The 18,946-nt window shown below is 34.5% G+C and overlaps 2 protein-coding genes across 3 annotated transcripts in view; one reads left to right on the top strand and one right to left on the bottom strand.

Annotated features, from left to right (window-relative positions):
- Positions 1 to 2,281: 2,281 nt before the first annotated feature.
- Positions 2,282 to 17,081, top strand: LOC129808237 (apoptosis inhibitor 5 homolog). Its single transcript, XM_055858057.1, has 7 exons — positions 2,282 to 2,612; positions 2,679 to 2,990; positions 3,056 to 3,229; positions 7,849 to 8,052; positions 8,120 to 8,523; positions 8,595 to 8,775; positions 16,470 to 17,081. The coding sequence occupies exons 1-7, from the start codon at positions 2,544 to 2,546 to the stop codon at positions 16,734 to 16,736; spliced, it is 1,611 nt and encodes a 536-aa protein (XP_055714032.1). The 5' UTR covers positions 2,282 to 2,543; the 3' UTR covers positions 16,737 to 17,081.
- Positions 16,926 to 18,946, bottom strand: part of LOC129808233 (protein diaphanous) — a 30,059-nt gene continuing 28,038 nt past the window's right edge. The window contains exon 5 of one of the 2 annotated variants that reach the window (XM_055858044.1): positions 16,926 to 17,790. The gene's annotated coding sequence lies outside the window, so the exon portion shown is untranslated. Of the gene's footprint in view, positions 17,922 to 18,946 lie in introns of both variants that reach the window. The other variant, XM_055858045.1, reaches the window with a different exon arrangement.

The raw sequence follows: 18,946 nt of genomic DNA on the forward strand, positions 1-18,946 counted from the left end.
CTTACATAATTTTAAAAAATAAATAAACGAAAAGTGCATTTATTTATTTTTTTTATTTTTCATATTTGCAAAAACAGTTTTTCAGATCCTCAAAGAATATGCTGTTATAAACAAAAACATTGCTTTTCATTTCAAAAACATTACTAACGTTAGCGCTGTCTTTTTTCTGATGGTTTCGATAAAAAACTCGCCACGTAAGTATTTCAGTATTCATGAAAATGTCAAAATTTTGAACTTGGAACCCCAGTATCCAGACAATCTCTTGACCTACGTCGTATTTTATATATGTTCTTAAAAGGTCTTGACATCAGCTAGAACATACTAAAATTTCAGCTCAATCGGATGAGATTTTTGTTTTGACAGTTATTCAAAATGGCAGACAGAAACGTCAAATCAAGATGGCGACCATACCATCTTGTAGGTCTCGGTCATTTTATCTTAAGTTCCCAATAAATTGGATAATTTTTAGCCAAACACTTCTATAATAAAGCTTTAGAAAGACCATTATATGGAATTTTATAACATAAATCTTGCGTTCTTAAAAAATATTAGTGAAAAGAGTATTTTAATAAAAATAATGAACAAAATCAAAGTGGATTATTCTAGCCAGGTAAATTTAGAATAGATTTTGACAATTTACTACTCTGAACTCCATTTTGGAATTGCAGCTTCAGATAACTTTTTCACGGAGCTGTTTTTTTTTTTGACAAAATACCTATATTAGCATTTCATTCATTGACTATTACTGAAACTACAAGAATCCTTTTGAAGATCATTATTGTACATTACTTGGTACATAACATATCCCTATGTACTTTGACATGATAGAGATCGGCGAAGACTATCAATTAGTGCTAATTGATAGTTGAATAATTTGGGTAAGTTAGTTCGATGGAGATGAGACACCTCCGGGCGGTTAAGAGAATCACTCGTCGAGATCGAGTGAGGAATGTAGCCGTTCGTGAGGAACTAAGAGTCGAGGAGCTGCTTCTCCGGGTTGAGAGATCACAACTTCGATGATATGGACATGTTCAACGCATGAATGAAAAAAGATTCCCCGGAAAAGCTTTTCAAGCCATTGTGAGGAGACCTCAGAGACCTCGACCTCGAGGCAGGCCTAGGACAAGGTGGCTGAATAAAATTCAGGATCTTGCGTGGGAGCGCCTTGTGATCGAACCCGAACATATTCCTGAAGTGGCGGAGGATCGACAAGCGTGGGCGCTAATTTGGATGTCATAGGCCCGCGATCCCAATAGGGATAAGCGGTTGAAAATGAATGAATGAATAGTTCGATAGAGAATGTTGACTTGTGGGGGGGCCACCGAAGACCTGAAGTCAATATCTCTTACCGTTTGGCAGCCAGGATGGAGAGAATTTGAAAAGAAAACACTATTGTTAAAATTGCTTTTTCTTGGAGTTCGACTAGTTAAAATAAGTATTAGGGCGTTTCAATTAGGAAAAAATTTTTTTGGCACTATTCTGAGGGTGTTCTACATGTAGAGGCCATTAGGGCAGATCACATTGACAGTAAAATTCCCACCGTATTTCGTTGATTTACGCATTTTCTTTGCAATTCTTACAAAAATTTTCAATTAGCGTATTACTTTATCTCATACTCGGTGGTACTAAGTGAAAATAGTATATAAAAATTAAATAAATAAAACTAAATTGCAATAAACGGTGAGCAAAAGGATTTTTTGCTACAGTTTTTCGTACAGTTTTTTGCTCTCCGTTTATCGCATTTACGTTTTATTTCTTCAGTTTTCTTATATTATTTTCACCTAGTGCCACCGCGTATGAGATAATGTAACACGATAACTGAGAATTTGCGTAAGAATTTCAATGAAAATGCGTAAATTAACGAAATACGGTGAGCATTTTACTGTCAATGTGATTCTGCCTTTAATCAGAGAAAAATCACAAATCATTTTACAGTGTCAAGCATGGGCACTTTCCCCTATTCCCCCAAATGTTCAAATCTGAGGAACTCTACAGTAGACTATCTCTCAATCGGGCTTATGGGATAAAATGTCATCCAAATTATCGATAGATTTCGGCCGTTTGGGAATCAAAATCATTGTAAATTCCACAAAAAGTGCTCAATTATAAAGAATCATGATAAAATAAGGGGAAATACGGTAAATTTGAGCAAATTTGCTTCATAATCAAACGTGAAAATTGTCAACAAAATTTTGCACCAGTGGTCAAAAAAATAACCGTCAGTTATAATTTGAATTTACGCGGGAAAGTTCGCCATTTGTTTTTCGACAGAAATGAAGACACCTAGTGGCGCATGAGAAAACTACCCATAGTGCTGAAAAGCGTGCCTGTGCCGTGAAAATCTCTACTTTTCTGCGATAAATAGTCATTTCTTTGTTGAATTTCGTGGTGAAAAGGACACTTTAGGATCCAATAGAGTGATTTTGAGTGAAGTGTTACAGTTTTCTTCTATCCTTCTCATAGCAATAAACGTTTTAAATTGATCGAGTGAAAGTGAGGTTAGAGTGCATCTGACGCATTGACAAAACAAACTCCCGGAAAAAATGGATAAAGTTGAAAAACTCTATCAAAACTATGAGATTCTGTCTGGGGCTAGTGATAAAATCCTAGAGGTAAGTTCTAGATATAAGGCCATGAGGAATTATTTCGGGAAAATTAATGGGAAATGGGTGTTTTAGCATGAGGATTTGTACGTTGAGATACTGGATGCTGTCAAGGGGTCTTCCAAAGAGAAGATTCTGGCATCACAGTTCATTGGGAAGTTCTTCAAACACTTCCCACAGCTTCAGGAACTGGCAATAGATCGTCAGTTGGATCTGTGTGAAGACACTGATCCCCAAATACGACGACAAGCCATCAAAGATCTGCCTCAACTCTGCAAAGACACCAAGGAGAACATCCCAAAGATTGCTGACAGTTTGGCTCAGTTACTGCTTTTGGATGGGACTGAGCTAGTTGTTGTGTATTTTTCTCTTCAGACTCTGGCCAAGGTGGGTGGTTTTTAGAGGGATTCACTGGGATAGGAATGGGTTGATTGGGATAATTTTGTTTTTAGTACGACGCCAAGTTGACTCTCACGGGAATTATGAGTCAAATTGTGACTGGAGATGAGACCACCAGGGAAAAATGTTTCAAGTTCATCCAGCAGAAGTTCCGGAACTATGGGCCAGAGGTTTATACGAAAGAAATTGAGGAGTATTTAGTGGCAGAACTCAAGAAAATCCTTCAGGTAGGGTCTTTTTCTGAACAATATCCAAGGAACTGGAACTTTCCTGACCGTATCCTCCAGATGTGAGAGTTTGATTTTACGGGAAAAACCAACTCTCCGTGTGGAACTCGCCTATTTGGTATCCACGAAATTTTCGATTGGAAATTTTCTCATGAAAAACCGGAGAGAATTCTCGAGTGGTATTCCCGGTGAGAGTTTGATTAATTTACATAGAAAATAAGCAAATAAAATAAAATATCGCGTTTTTTTTTTAAGTTTTAAATGGTTTTTGAATGATTATTTCAATTAATAAATACAATTTCCGTATATTTATAATAAATTTCAATTTAAGTTTTTTTTAATAAACGACAGGCATTTCGAACTTTTTTTATTATGTGTTTTTATTTGTCTATTTTTTTTTTTGAGTTTGATACCAATCATTTTCCAAATTGTTTATTATTTTAGTTTTATTTTGTTTGAGCTCTCGTGAATAAGAAAACGGTTTTGGCCATTTAATGATTAGATCTTTGATTAACCTATTTATATTCTTAATAAATACGAAATTGAACAGATTTTCAGCAGTTTACTTGGCCATGAACTCTTTAATTCTTAATTTTTGTTTTAACTAAAACCGGAGAAAAAAGATCGCATAATTTATAGGGAGTTTATCAGGAAAAGGGTCTTTTTTAGTAAGTTAAAATTGTTAGATCTCAAGAGTCAACAAAACAAATATTTTGAACAAATAGGGTGGAGTAACCACTTATCGCCATGTTTAGGAAAAAGACGAATTAATTTTATAATAACTTTTACACTCTTATCACAAGATAACTCAAATTTGACACAAAACTACTTAGATGTATTGGCTTTTGATTCGTGGAAACAATAGTTCTAGAATTTAACGCTGAACTACTTAAAAAACAACTGATTTTTATTAACAATGCAAAAATAACCATTTCGTCGCCACTTTTTACCACTTTTCGCCAGTTTTGTAACCACTTCTCGCCACCCACTTGAAAAGAACCAAACTCGATTATTTTAGGCAATGTTATGAAAAGAATACATTCACAATTTCTCTTTTCTTGTGATCACTTTATTATTACTCACTTTAAATTATTTTTCTTCACTTTTATTTGAGAAATCAAATTATTAGACTTTTGCAGAAAGTAAACAATGCGGATTTGACAACTGAGAATGTACGAAGTCAAGTTAGCGTCGCCTATTAAAAAATGATGGCGACAAGTGGTAAAATCAATTCCAGAAGATAACCACTTCTCGCAATGCCTCATTTTTATATAAAAATAATATAAAATGAAATATTAATTAACTAAATATAAATTTTATGTATTCCACACGTGTAATTAAATATTCAATAGACAAATTATTGATCCTAAAATGTATTTTTAGCTTGATGAAAATTTGATGACACTTAGTATAATCGGTCAGAAATATTGGATTCGATGCACTTGCTTAAAATATTACTTTAAAAAATGCTCAAAATCGTAAATCCAAAACGAACAATTATTATTTTTGACTCTATACGTAGCAGCAGTAAAAATACAAATAACTTTGCGGCTGACTTAATTTCAAAAATCGCGAAAAATAGCGATTTCAATATAGGTGGCGAAAAATGGGGCACTGGCGAGAAGTGATGATTCCACCCTACTTTTTTTATTTTTTATATGTACGTGTTCCTCCTTAAATTAGAGAAAAATATTGAGTGGGATTCTTGAAATTTGCATCTATATTATCCTTTTATATTCGACATACAATCTAAGAAAAATTGTTACATCGCTATCGAAAAACTAATTACAATATTTGAAACTCTTTTCTTTAGGTTAATAAAGTCTTTATTTGAGAAAATTCCTTCAAATACTCCACGTAAAATAGAAAATAAAACGGATAATGTCTAGAATTTTCCGAGAAAAACATATATCAATTTTGAATTTTACTCTTGACTGATTGTATGTATATCACTATCTACTAAATTTAAAATTTTCAACGATCTTTCTATTTTTCTCAAATTGACTATAGTTCTTATATGTGTTCTTATAGAGATAAAACCGAATTCTGAAATAATTCTGTAATAAATCGAAAAATCCTCAAACTGTCATTAAAATAGCGGAAGTTCGAAATCAAACATTGCGAAACTATCATGAATATTTGTCGAGGTTCTCGTTACAAAAATACTCGTCAGATACGAAAACAATACCTAATTAGCCACTTAGAAAACTTTCCTTGGCGAAAACTCGTAACCTTCATAACATTGTCGCTCGAAAATTGGTTTGAAAAATCACAAAAAAAATACAAGAAAATGAGAATATATTGAGGATAATCCTTGTCAAATTACTTAAAAAAAGAAAAATTAAATGGTAATTGGCTTTTTGTTACAAAAATCTCTGAAAATTCACTTTAGTAGTATTTTACAATTTTCAGAAAATTTATACAAAACCACAAGAAAATGAGAAAATCTTTATACGTATAAATACGTATTTATAACACTATGCAACAATTTAGAACTTTTTTTTTGTCCCTGGGTTCTCATGCTATTTTTTCTATTGCTAGGGTCAAATGATTTACGAAAATACTTATCATTTTGATTTCATTTGGATTTTGCGCCTGGAATATAGGCAAAACCGTTTTTGCCGTTTTTTGATAATTGGGTGTCTATATCTCCGATTCTGCTGAACCGATTTATTTCTCACTATGGAATAATTTGGTCTCCTTTACATGCCCGATAAATCCTCTGAACAGATGAAGTTCGTACAACTGACACCAGGGGCGCTGTAGTCTCAAATATGTCAGAAAACATGGAAAAATCGAACTTTTTAGCAACTTTGATCAAAAATATCTCGAAAACTAGGACTGTCCCTAACAATCTGTTTTGTGGGTTTGATAGAGAATTTAATTAGCTACATTTTCGTCCATATACAACTTTTCCCTCAGATTGTTTTTTAACCTCGAAATTCAGGTTCAAACGAAAAACAAACACTCAGCCAACTAAAGAAAAACTGAACTATTTCTCACATTTTGACTTTTTCTTTTCAAGTTTAGATAACCCAGAGTATTATTTTCATTTTTCTTACAATTGTAGGACTTTATTAATACTTATTGCATTATAAAATGTGTTTAGATATAATACAAGGTAATAACTCAAACTCAAACAAGGCTAACTCAAACAATATCTTCAGTAAGATTTCAGTGTTATTTCAATCTCAAAAGACTATTACGAAAAAGGCATATTAACTGCACATTGCAAAATTTTAAATATTTCAAAGAATATTTCTTGTTAAATTTACGTTTTAGAATCAATAAGTATCTATTTTACCTTTTTTACATAGCAGTTACATATGGAAAACTTTGCAAAAAAAATCCTTTTCTAAATTCATTTCTTTTTATAATTCTTTAAAAAAAATTCCTATATTTATCTACAATCCTACAATTTTAACCTCATAATTACGTGATTTTCCTCGAAATAAATCTGAAACTAATTTTTGAACTTGTAATTGTTACTTTATGTATATCACATACGTTAAAGTTTTATACAAGTTTCCAAGTAATAAAATAATATTTAAAATGTCATATAAAAATCACCATAATATCGATATTTAAGTATTAAATAATATAATAAAAGCTTGTACTGCCTAATTGCGAGGAAAAAAACAATAACACTCGAAATGGTGAAGGTTTTATTTGGTTGGCTTAATGCTCATTTTTCGTTTGAACCTCAATTTCGAGGTTAAAAAATAATCTGAGAGAAAAGTTGTACGTGGACGAAAATGTAGCTAATTAAATTCTCTATCAAACCCACAAAACAGATTGTTAGGGACTGTCCTAGTTTTCGAGATATTTTTGATCAAAGTTGCTTAAAAGTTCGATTTTTCCATGTTTTCTGACATATTTGAGACTACAGCGCCCCTGGTGTCAGTTGTACGAACTTCATCTGTTCAGAGGATTTATCGGGCATGTAAAGGAGACCAAATTATTCCATAGTGAGAAATAAATCGGTTCAGCAGAATCGGAGATATAGACACCCAATTATCAAAAAACGGCAAAAACGGTTTTGCCTAGATTCCAGGCGCAAAATCCAAATGAAATCAAAATGATAAGTATTTTCGTAAATCATTTGACCCTAGCAATAGAAAAAAATAGCATGAGAACCCAGGGACAAAATCATCGTTGCACAGTGTAATTGAATTAGTATAAATGCAAAGGTTTTTTTAAAGTTTTTTTTTTTTACTGTAGTAAAATATTAAAAAGAGAAATTTGGCAAAAATGCCGGTGCAGTCATTTAAGTATTAAGAGGAGTCGCGATGAATAAATCAAAGCTTATAACAATGTTATTTAACTGTTTATTCATTCATTTAATTTATAATTACTTCAGTATTCAATTTTTTTTATGACCAAAAACAACGCGCGGAACGTCAAAAAACGATTTCCACAAAAAGTTCCACACGAAAATCTCACCTGATTCTCTCCGATATTCGTGGATACGGAGAGTGAGCAGATGGGAAAAATAGGAGAAAATGTCACGGAGAGAAACTCGCGTAAAACTTCTCTCACAAAGTGGATCATACGGGCCTAGCATTCCCTAAAAAAAATATATATATATATATATAAAATAAAAAAATCATTCCTTTTAGGACGTAACATCCGACGAATTCCACACAATTATGACCATCCTGGGAAGCACAAAACTAGGAAAAACCATTACTGGACATGCGGAATTAGTGAATTTAGCTGTTGAACAGGCTGAACTTGGAGCTGAAATTGATCCAGTGACTCTAGAAGATGAGACTATTGAGCGATTCATCCAATGTGCTACTCATGCTCTTCCCTATTTTTCTGTAAGACCCTTTTGAAAGTCCTTCCGGAAGCCCCTTTCTAGCTGAAAAAAAAATCTTTCCCTTTTAGACTCAAATAGAATCAACGCCCTTTGTCAAGTTCATCTGCGACAAACTCCTTCCCATCAACACGTGGAGTGTTATTTCAGCTGCTGAAGATCAATCTCAGGCTCACCTGAGGATACTCAAAGTATTTGCCGAAATGTGCTCACACTGTGGCATCCTGGACAACGGACCACAGCGCATTGAGGCCATTTTTACAGTACTGATGGAATTCCTTCCGCCGCCTCCAATGGATGACACCGATGTCCTCAGTACCAGTCCGTCATTCCAGTTTTCACACGTGGAGTGCCTCCTCTATGCCCTTCATACGCTCGGGAAGCATGGCCTGGAATTCCTAACATTCCGCAATGATCCGGAAAAGCTGAAAGATTTCAGGGCGAGGTTGCAATACCTGGCACGTGGCACTCAAGGGTGAGTTACACAAAGGGGCATCCCTTGGGGCTCTCAAGAGAGAGATTAATGGGGCAAAATGGGCTTTTTAGGTATATCAAGAGGCTACAGGAGTCAGTGAAAGACAAAAAGGAAGATGCCAATTCGGAGGAGAAGAAAATCAAAGTTACAGCACTCAAGACAACTTCCAATATTAGTGCTCTGATCAGGGATCTTTTCCACTCGCCGCCGAGCTTCAAAACCAAGATCACGCTCTCGTGGATTGAGAAAAAGGTAAGGAGATATTTCATTTTTTTTTTAATATTTCTTTCAAAGAAAAGTTGGCCTTGGAATTGCTTTCAGTCCGAAGAATTTTTTTCCCATCCCTTTACTCAATTTTAATTACTTTATAAGGATTTTTTAAAGCCAATGATCAGAATAAAATTAAACAATTAAATATAGTCCTTTAGTGAAATATTCTCAATGAAAATTCAATTTATTATTCGTTGAGTTCGGTGAAAATTTCATTGCAGACCTGTAATTTGCCAAAAGGCATTTTAAATTTGACTTTAGTCCCTCTAGTCAGATTTTAAAGACCTTTCCTTTTGAATAATTGAAAATTAGTCATCTGTCATAATTAAAGACTTAATTGACATTTAATGACAGCTTAGAAAACCTAACTAGGATTTAATGATAACAGTTTATGGCACAAAAGGGATGGCAAAGCGCCCCAGGCTTTGCGAGGTGCTCGATTTTGTGACTTAGAAACTATCCCTCAAAAGTATTTCCCCATAATTTACCGTTTACCGATTCTCAACCGATTTAAACCGATTTGTAAATCACCCGAAAGATCCCATCCCCACAAAATAGTTTTAAGAGTAATATAATAATTGATTTCCAGACAAAAATTACTTATTGGGCCATAACCGGTTTATTACCGGTTCACAACCGATTCGAACCATATTCATTTTTGTCGGAAATTCTAAGACCTTTCCAACAAGACGTAGCAGCCCCATAGCAAAATTCCGCGGAAATTCCAGTGGAAAACTAACGTCCAAATTACAATAATCCGCAAAATTTGACGCTAAAATTCCACTAAGTTTTCCATGAAATTTTGTAGCCGGTAATTCCATTGGAATCATAGCTCTCCATGGAATTTCAAGTACGATCTACTGGAATTCCAGCGTTGAATTCAGCGGAGTTCCACGGAACTCCGCGGAATTCAACTCACACGTGAAACTTACGCGAGATAAGCTGGAAAAATCATATGGAAATTTCCACTATCTTTCCATAGCGTTTTATATGGTTTTTTCCACTTTTTTTCTCGAATGTCAAACAAATAAAATGGTGTTGTGACAACGTGGATAATTTATTTCCAAACCTTCTGCAAACATTTTTAGTGACTCCTGCGACGAATTATAATATAATTAATTATGCGACACTGCGTTTCGTGTAGATAATAGTGAAGTGATTACATTAAATAGGTCGCCAACCTAAAATAAAACTGTTTTTATATCATACAATATCTATTTTATGAAAAAGTATTTTTTTTATAAAATAGTTTTTTATTAAATAAAGTGGTAATTCGTTATCGCGCTGGTTCAGTAAAACTTATTAAAATCCCCGTGATCTTTGCTATTTCTTTAATATTCGGAAGTAAAATCACGAGGTGCATGTGACAGCTTCATTTTTTCTCCATTTTATTTTGGTGGAAAAATCCACATAAATTCCACGAACATTCCATGGAAAATTTCCATGGATTTTTTCAAGGAAAAATACTGGAAAATTCTGAGGAATTTTTCGCTTGTTATTCCTATTCCGCTTTCTTTTACTATGGGGTGAAGTTAGCCGAAATCCACCCGAAAAAAGGATTGTGTCTTGGTTCACCCAAGACACAAAAAAAGTGCCTTTTTAAAGACAAAAAATTGCTTCTAGTGTGTAGACACCATAAGCCGACAAATGGTTTTTATATTGGCTAGCCCAAAAAAAAAATATTTTTAATCAAAAGAATTAATTTTAATGCAATTTCGTGTAAAAGAATTCAGTGAAGTATTTTTTTTTCATTACAAATAATTTTTTTTGGGTGTGTCGCTGAGATTAGCAACCGAAATTTTTCGGGCGTGTCGCTGGGATCAGCGTCAAAGTTATTTTCACGAATTAAAAAAACACAAACATATTTGAATTGGAAAGAAATTAATTAGGTAGTGACATTTTTAATCAAAAGCATTATTTTTAATGTAAATCCTTTGAAAAAGGAATTACATTAAAAAAAATCATTAGAATAATTTTCTTTCAGTTGAAATAAACTTTTTCGGCCGCGTCGCTGTAATAAGAGACAAACAGTCAAGACAACAACCTTTTTCGGGTGAATCGCTGAGATCAGCGACGGAAATTTTTCAAGTGTCGCAGAGATTAATTTTTCATGAATTTGTTTTTTCATCAATTTTCATGAAATAAAAACACAAACGCAAAAAAAAACGAATAAGTACCGGAATGGCCTATTCATTAGCCAAGACGCTTACCATTTTTGGGTCTCATGCATCCCTTCTTTTTTTTTGGCTATCTAAGACACAAACCATTCGTCGGCTTATAGCTTTTCGAATGCGCCAAGACACAAACTTTTTTTCAGGTGGATTTTTCGGCTACACAGTAAAAGAATTTACAACCATTATGGTTGGTAATTTTTGCACGAGGAGTTGTGAGATTTGTGTATTGTCAATGTTGTGTATTGTCAATTTGTGTATTTTATAAAACGGTCGCCTACACACTGAACAAATTGACTGCAATATTAAAATTTCAGTATTACAACTTACTAAAATACCATTCTAATCAGAGATTCAGTTCCTGTCAAACATCGAAAAACTCTTGGAATTAGCATGTTTATGAACAGGAAGACATCTCAGAATATCATAGTAGACAGGATCAGAGATTCTGCTGTATGTCCTGCTCAATTCTTCCCAGAAACCCATCTTTGTCAGGACTTCTCTCCTACTTCCTCCAGAAAATCTCAAATCTTCAGGGATTTTGTTGTATCTTTTGTCAAGTACGTCCGGAATACACATGTTGGTCAGAAGATTTCTCCTGATTTCTCCAGGAAATCACAGATCTTCTGGGATTTTCTTCTGTATTTTGTCAAGGACCTCCAGAATACTCAAGTTGGTCAGAAGATTTCTCCTGGTTTCTCCGGGAAATCATAGATCTCCCATAGAGGCTCTCATAAAATTTACAATTAATATGGTCAAGTAAATTTAATATGAGTACGCAGGTACACAAAAAATCGTTGCATTTAAAAAAATGTATGCCCGAATTTCTAATTCAGGTGACATTTCGGTCCCAAATGCCCGTATTTGAGAGAGTCTACTGTACTTTTACTCCGCGTGAAATTCGTTCTACAGCCGATTAATTCAAAAGAAAGCCCCTGTGGGTATGCAAATTTTCTCGATGCATGAAGCCATTTCGCGCGTTTTTTCGGTCCCGAAAATATGCATAATCCCGGGACTGAGTTTAGACAGTTAGAAATGCAAAAAATGTCTAAAATCTTAGAAAAGTGGCAATAGTATACAATGAAATTTTGACAGTTTTCACACAAATTTTCCCATACACAAATTTCATTACACAAATATAATTTTACTAACATTATGCTATAGTATCGTACTACAAATATGATACAGTAGACTCTCTCAAATTCGGGCATTTGGGACCACAATTTCACCCGAATTGGAGAGAAATTCGGGCGTCAAACTATTTGAAATGCAACGATTTTTTGTTCATCTGCGTGCACATATTGAGCTCAGATATTCATACTTTTTGTACTTAGAGAGAAATCCGAAAAAGTCAAAATAACATTCCGGAAATGTACATTTTACCCTGCAGTATTGATCCGAAATCGGTGTAAATATTATGCCTTTTAGGTGTATCAGGGGTTAAAGTTATCCTTTTTTCACGTTGATTTTACCCTCAAAAGGTGTAAAATTAACATTAAAAAATGTTGATATATTTTTACATCCGAAAAGTGTTAAATTTATGACGAAAAAAAGTTAATCGTAGCCTCCTTTTTTCTCAGTATGTGAATTGCATGAAAACCACTTAATAATGCAAAATCACATCAAAACTAAGACAAATTTGGACATATTTGCTTCATTTGATAACCATAATCAAACTTGAAAAATGTCAACAAACTTGTTCAAATTTAACTGGCGCCCGAATTGAAAAGTAGCCCGATCTTAAAAGAGCCCAATTAGCGAGATTCTGCTGTAGTAATTTTACAATTTACAACCAAAATGCTTGTGACAATAGGGTAAATTAAGCTAATTCAAAACCTGCTCCAAATGGAATTTTTTCGCTACTCCAAATGGAAACGCCATTGTTTTCATGAAAAAAAACAGTACTAAATTATTATATTTATATATTTTCTATACCACAGTTTTATTAATTTTGCTCCAAATAAAGCGAAAATCCATTCATATTCACAAATTTTAATTTGTTAATTTCTCAGAAAAATTAACAGTGTACCTTTTCACCATCGAATTTTTCATCTATCAGCCATATTTTTTATTCGTTGTTGTTTATTTGTTTTGTTTAACATTTATGCCATATTTCTGGCTAATTGCAGTTAAATTAAGTGCTAATCATTATTATTTACGGTACGTGAAGTTTTCAAATAAAAGGGACAGATAATCCTAACCGGCTTATGTAGGTGAGATTCTTAACGTGAGCTAACTCGGAGTGCATGCAAATTCGATTTGGAGCTGAAGTTGGGAGACGCCATTCAGTTATCTTGAATCAAATTCGTGAAATTATACAAATTTTGTATTTAAACCAAAATAGCAAGGATTTGGATGAACTGACAGAAAAGTGTTATATGGGTGAAATGTAGACCAGAATGTTCTCTATAATTTTGCCGTAGAACTTGAACTCATCGATTACTCAGAAGCCAAGATAAGCGAGGTTTTTTGTTTCTTAACTCGTTTTTTCATCCAGAGTGCCCCAAGTAGTCATTTGTTGAACTTCAACTATTTCAAAGAATTGTTGTATTTTGTGGGACTTTCCATTTAAATCCCTATCTTAAGTGTCTTGGTGGAGTAGAGGCAGTCAAATTGGCATCTGAGTGAATTCAAAGCGTTATTATTGGATAAATCAATTTTTTCACACTTAAACGGCAAAATCGGAGTGATAGCGTAGTCTGAGTGGAAAATGATGTATGGACGAAATGTAGAGAAAAATGTCCTCTACAATTATGTCGAAGTAATCATCAAAATCGGTTCAGCGACAGTCGAGATAATTGAGGTTATGTGATATTGAAATTGGTTTTTCGACTGTGGCGCCCCTGGTGTTGGTCCCACAAAGTTCAAATGTTCTAGAAAGTTGTAGCATTTGGTGAGATCTTTCGTTTAAGCCCTCATTCATCAAAATCGGTCACATAGAACCGGAGATATGATTTTTTGAATTTCGTAAACTTTGACCCCTCATATCTCCGGTTCTATTGAAACCACAGCGCGCATACGCACCATTTTGGAAACGTCCTAGACTGGACTACAACATACTAAAATTTCATTAACTTGCACAATGCCGTTTTTGAGAAAAGTGACTTTGAATTTCGATGAATTTTGACGCTATCGCAGCGCCACCTGTGGTGACTTTTTGAACTTCCATCTGAAAGTGCTCATCGAGACGAAACCAAAAAGGTAAAATTTATGTCGATATGTTAATTAGAACCGGAGATAGAGGCCGGTCAATGTTCGAACTTTGACCCCTTATAGCTCGGGTCAGGGGTTATGGATCGACTTAAGGTTTTTTTTGTTTGATAGGTATAATCAACGGCTACAACATACTAAAATTTCAGCCCGATGCACAATGGAATTTTTGAGTTATTTAACTTATAAGATTTAAAAATTTTCTTTTTAATAATAGCGCCCCTAGCGGTGGTTTTATGAACTTCCGATGTTAGAAGGGGAAGTGGCATTTCACAAGAGCTTTCCAAAAAGCCCTCACTTTTTAAATTCTGACGATTAGAACCGGAGTTATGGCCATTTTAAGAAATTTTTTTTGGACCCTTATAGCTCGGGTCAGGGGGGTCGGGGGACCTTAATTTTGATATTAATGGAAAGCCCTAAGGCCCAGCTATATCATTCTAAAATTTGAGCGCGCTCGATGCCATAGGGGCTGAGCTATTGAGAAAACAAAAAAAGGGGGGTCTTCAAAATGGTGGAAGGAGGGGTGGGGGGTGGGGGGTCAATGCACCAAGTTGCAATTTTCACCCGATATATAACCTTTGCCGAAAACCGCAAGTCGATATCTTTTTTAGTTTAGGAGCTATTAAGCTCCAAAGAGCGGCCGGCCGGGAACGTAAAATAGCCACATACATATTCGTGATCAGGAAGTGGCGAAACACATTTTGGCCAAGTTTGAGGTCGATCGGACGACATGAAATTTTGTTAGGATTATAGTAGGTGAGATTGTTAAGAATCTCACCTAATAATTACCTATTGCGTGAACCAAAAAGGTTTTTTCTGAAATTTCTGCAAATGCTTTAATAGGAAACCCCGGAAATATGATTTTTTGGAGAGATTTTCTTATTGTTTTCAATGGGAAAGGAGAAAAGACCATAAAAGAACAAATCCTGCACTTAAGATCAACTCAACAAGGTTTTGGAAGCCTTTCGTCGCGGTTTCAGTTACACTGTCTCCAATTAGAAAATTTCCTCTGTCTCCATTTAGATTAATTTGTTTCCAATAGAAGCATTTTACACTCGCGTATTTTTCTTGTATTTAAGAAGTTTTCAAATTATATCTAAAGAATTTTCACTAAACAGTAACATTCTAGAAGAGTCAAGGAGCATATTCATGTAATTCTCTTCAGAAAAAATATGAACTTAAAGTGTTGAATCTTTTGTCAAAATTAAAGCGTCTGGAAATGGTTTTGAATTAGGACATTTACCCTACCGTGTGAAGGTTATGAATATCACACATGCAATACATTTTTTAAATTCTTCATGCAAGTCACCTTTTGATTGTTTTATAACGATTTTTGCATTTTTAACTTCTCAAATAATCACAAAATTAAGTTTAATAATCTTTTTATCGAAAATTGGAATATTTAGTTGATTTATTATCGAGTTTTTAGGGAGGTGTCTCACATTCCACACTGCTTGGTCCCACTTTCCAAACTGTCTCGCTTTCCACATTTTACCCTATAATACCATTTCGGACGGTTTTTCTCGGCCCCGAAAATAGGCTTAATCCCAGTATTCCTTGTAATAGGGCTTTGGAACCGTTGGAATAAAGTTCTAAGTCGGTTTCGAACGAAAAATTGATGTTTTTTATATTCGATTTTGTTTGTTATTGATTCGATACCAATTCAGACTTAGGAACTTGATAAGTTTTCAAATGTAAATTTTCATTTCTACAAATATATTACAAGATACGTTTTCTGGAAATTTTGAAAAGAGAATGGCTTGATTATAAGAACAAATACACAAATTTGCGTGAATCTGACTGATTTCCTTTGGATAATTCGTATTGAGAAATGTAGATCTTATTTGTATATTTCCTCCGCTAGAGGGCTCTGAACCCTAGGAAGAAGTATGTCATTTTAATTTCCTTATCGGCTGAATCTTGTAACCAATTGCCTTACAAGGCAAAATTTTGAAACATTCTGGCAAAAAAATTCGATTGATTAAAAGTTGACATGATTGTCTACATGGAACATTTGACTGAGAAACCTTCTCCAAACTGTAAATTATTTTTATTTCCACTTCATCGCTAATTGTTTGTCACATGATCATTGACCTTTAAAAAAAAGTCACAAAACGAAATGCAATTCCGAGGCTTTAGTTTCTTATCTAAATAAATAGAGAAGAAAAAAAAAAGAAATGTCGAACGTGATTATCGCCATCACACCCTTTTTTTGTCACTGGCTAATCACTCAAATGGAGGTGATTTGTGGCAATTTGCTTATCTGGGCAAACCGTGATGTTGTGTACTCTGCAGGAAGCTCAGAGGGGAGACGGAAAGCGTCATGCTCCCATAACATTTGGTGAGAAACAAGGCGCTGGCGTTGGTGACTCCAAGAAGCCAAGAAGCAATACAAATGGCACACAGAAGGTGTATACGCCACCTTCGGGGAAGTATTCGGGGCGTATGAGGAGCTACGGGGGTGGTGGCCCAGGTGGCCCAGGTGGACAGAGGCAGGGCATGATGGGGCGCAATCGGCAGAATCGCCTGGGGCCAGGAGGGGGAGGAAAGTGGAAGAAATAGGGGAGAATCTTTGGGAAGAGTAAAGCAATCGACAGTGGAGGGAGATTTTGGGATGGGGGAGGAGGATGTTGGTAGTGCTCTGGACAAGAGAGGGAGGCAATCACAGAGATGGACTAGCTGAGTGTTGTGTGTGAAGGATATTTAGGTCAGCGTACAAAGGAGAAAACTCTCTTCTTATTTTTTTAAAAAAAAAAAACACCAATAAGTTTATGATGGATTTCTGCGCCGAGGTGAATTTTTATTGAATGAATTTGGATATTTTTGTAGAGAGAGGATGCAGCAAAAAACTTTGTATTTTGTTGCAGAGATGTTGGAATGCCGTGGAAAGTACACAAAAGAACTTTATTTTTCTCTCTCTTTAACGAACATTTGAGAATTTTAGGTTGGTGGTGTGTGTCTTTGGAAATTTGCAGAAACAACCCCAATAGATGGCGTTGCTGAATTTGTAGTCAATAGATTTTCTATAATGAATTTTCCTTACAGGGAAATCGAGAGATTCTCGAAGCAGCCTCAATGGAGACTCTTTTTTCTATAATAATAACAAAATATTTCTGTGAATTAACAAATTTTCTTTTCCAGGGATTCAAACCTTCGACCAAAAAGGTTCCTGTCCAAGGAGAAATGTCACTTTTTTTTCTAGTAAAATATAATCCAATAGAATTTTAAAAAAATATAGAATAGAATTTAAAAAAATAAAGCAAAAAATAATATTTCTAACTTTCAGAGAATATTGCAACTCCCCAACAGCAATCAACCATAAATTCCTATAAAATAAATTTCTCTAAAAATCAAAAAAACAAAAAAAATCCAAGTGGAAATGAAATCACTCTTTTTAAAAAAAAAAACTTGAATGTATTTAATAATAGTAACTAAATTCATACAATATTTGATGTAAATTACACATTTTCAAAAAAGGTTCTTTCTTTATTCGTTTCTTTTTCGCTCATTCTAATAAAAGAACAGAAAAATACAATAAAAATCTATGATGCGAAAGACGTGTTTTTTTTTAATTGACTGCTGTTTTTTGCTTTTGATTCACTTCTTGGAAGACTTTCTGATGAATTTGGCGGTTTTTTTTTGTGGTAGAAGGCGTGGAGGTGAGTGTGAGTGTTAAAAAAAAAGATGTGCGCTTTTAGAACGATTGAAAAAAATGCAACAAGAAATAATACACTGTCCGTTGAAACTCTGAAAGGAAATTTACATTGCAGAATATTCGTAAAATTTCGGAAAATTTTGATTTTGAGCTACTAAGAGCAGTTTGTGTTTTATGTCTCAGCGGTCAAGCGGTCTTCAGACTAGAGGTTTAGCCCAGTTCCCGAAGGTCACCAACTAATAGGTTAATTATCTTTAATAATCCAATCCTAAGTTAAATTTTTACACAAAATTATGATTGATAAGGAATTAGAACAGTTAAGCCATATGGATAAGCCTTGGGTCTGAAGCCCGTATAAGACCGTCTTCAGACTAGAGGTTTAGCCTATTTCCCGAGTCTGGGGCTGTCGATAAAATCCTAGAGGTGAGTCCTAGATATAAGGCCATGCGGAAAGATTCCAAGAAAATTGACAACAAATTGATTTTGAGCTACTAAAAGTGTGCGCTTTCTGTGTAAAGCGGTGTTTAGACTATGTAGATCTTTAGCCCAGTTCCTGAAGGTCTCAAAATCCTAAATAGCGAGCAATTTAATTGCTTTTTGAGCACCTTAATAGCTCATTTATCTTTAATAATCTAATCCAAAGTTAAATTTTTGCAAAAAACTGTGATTGATAAGAAATTAGAGAAGTTAATCCATATGGCTAAGTCTGAAGCCCGTATAATACAGGCTTCAGACCTGAGGCTTAGCCAAATGGCTTAAATCTTCAATTACTTATCAGGCGAGACTTTTTGGAAAATTCTTGCATTGGATATTAAGGGAAAATATTCCGTTAGATTTCGAAAAATCAACAAAATTGTTTGTTATTTAAGATTTTTGAGACCTTCGGGAACTGGGCTAAACCTAAAACAGTCTGAAGCCGGTATAAGGGTTCAAATTGACTTAAGGTGATTCTCAAGAATATTTAGATTCAAAAATTTGGCAATAAATAAGGATTAGATATAGAAAAATATTGTCAAAAGGTCCTCTAATCGATGATCCTGAGTTGTGGGAATAAACTGACATAAAGTTGCAATTAACAATAGGGAAATCTGGTAGTCGTTCAGGAAGAAACAATCAC

This window comes from Phlebotomus papatasi, chromosome 3, assembly GCF_024763615.1.
Source record: "Phlebotomus papatasi isolate M1 chromosome 3, Ppap_2.1, whole genome shotgun sequence".
Lineage (NCBI taxonomy): Eukaryota > Metazoa > Arthropoda > Insecta > Diptera > Psychodidae > Phlebotomus > Phlebotomus papatasi.

Excerpts from the sequence above, each read along its gene's own strand:
- LOC129808237 (XM_055858057.1), top strand. The coding sequence starts at position 2,544 with ATGGATAAAGTTGAAAAACTCTATCAAAACTATGAGATTCTGTCTGGG. Across the intron at positions 2,991-3,055 it reads CTCTTCAGACTCTGGCCAAG|TACGACGCCAAGTTGACTCT; the intron begins GTGGGTGGTTTT and ends TTTTGTTTTTAG. Across the intron at positions 8,524-8,594 it reads CTGGCACGTGGCACTCAAGG|GTATATCAAGAGGCTACAGG; the intron begins GTGAGTTACACA and ends TGGGCTTTTTAG.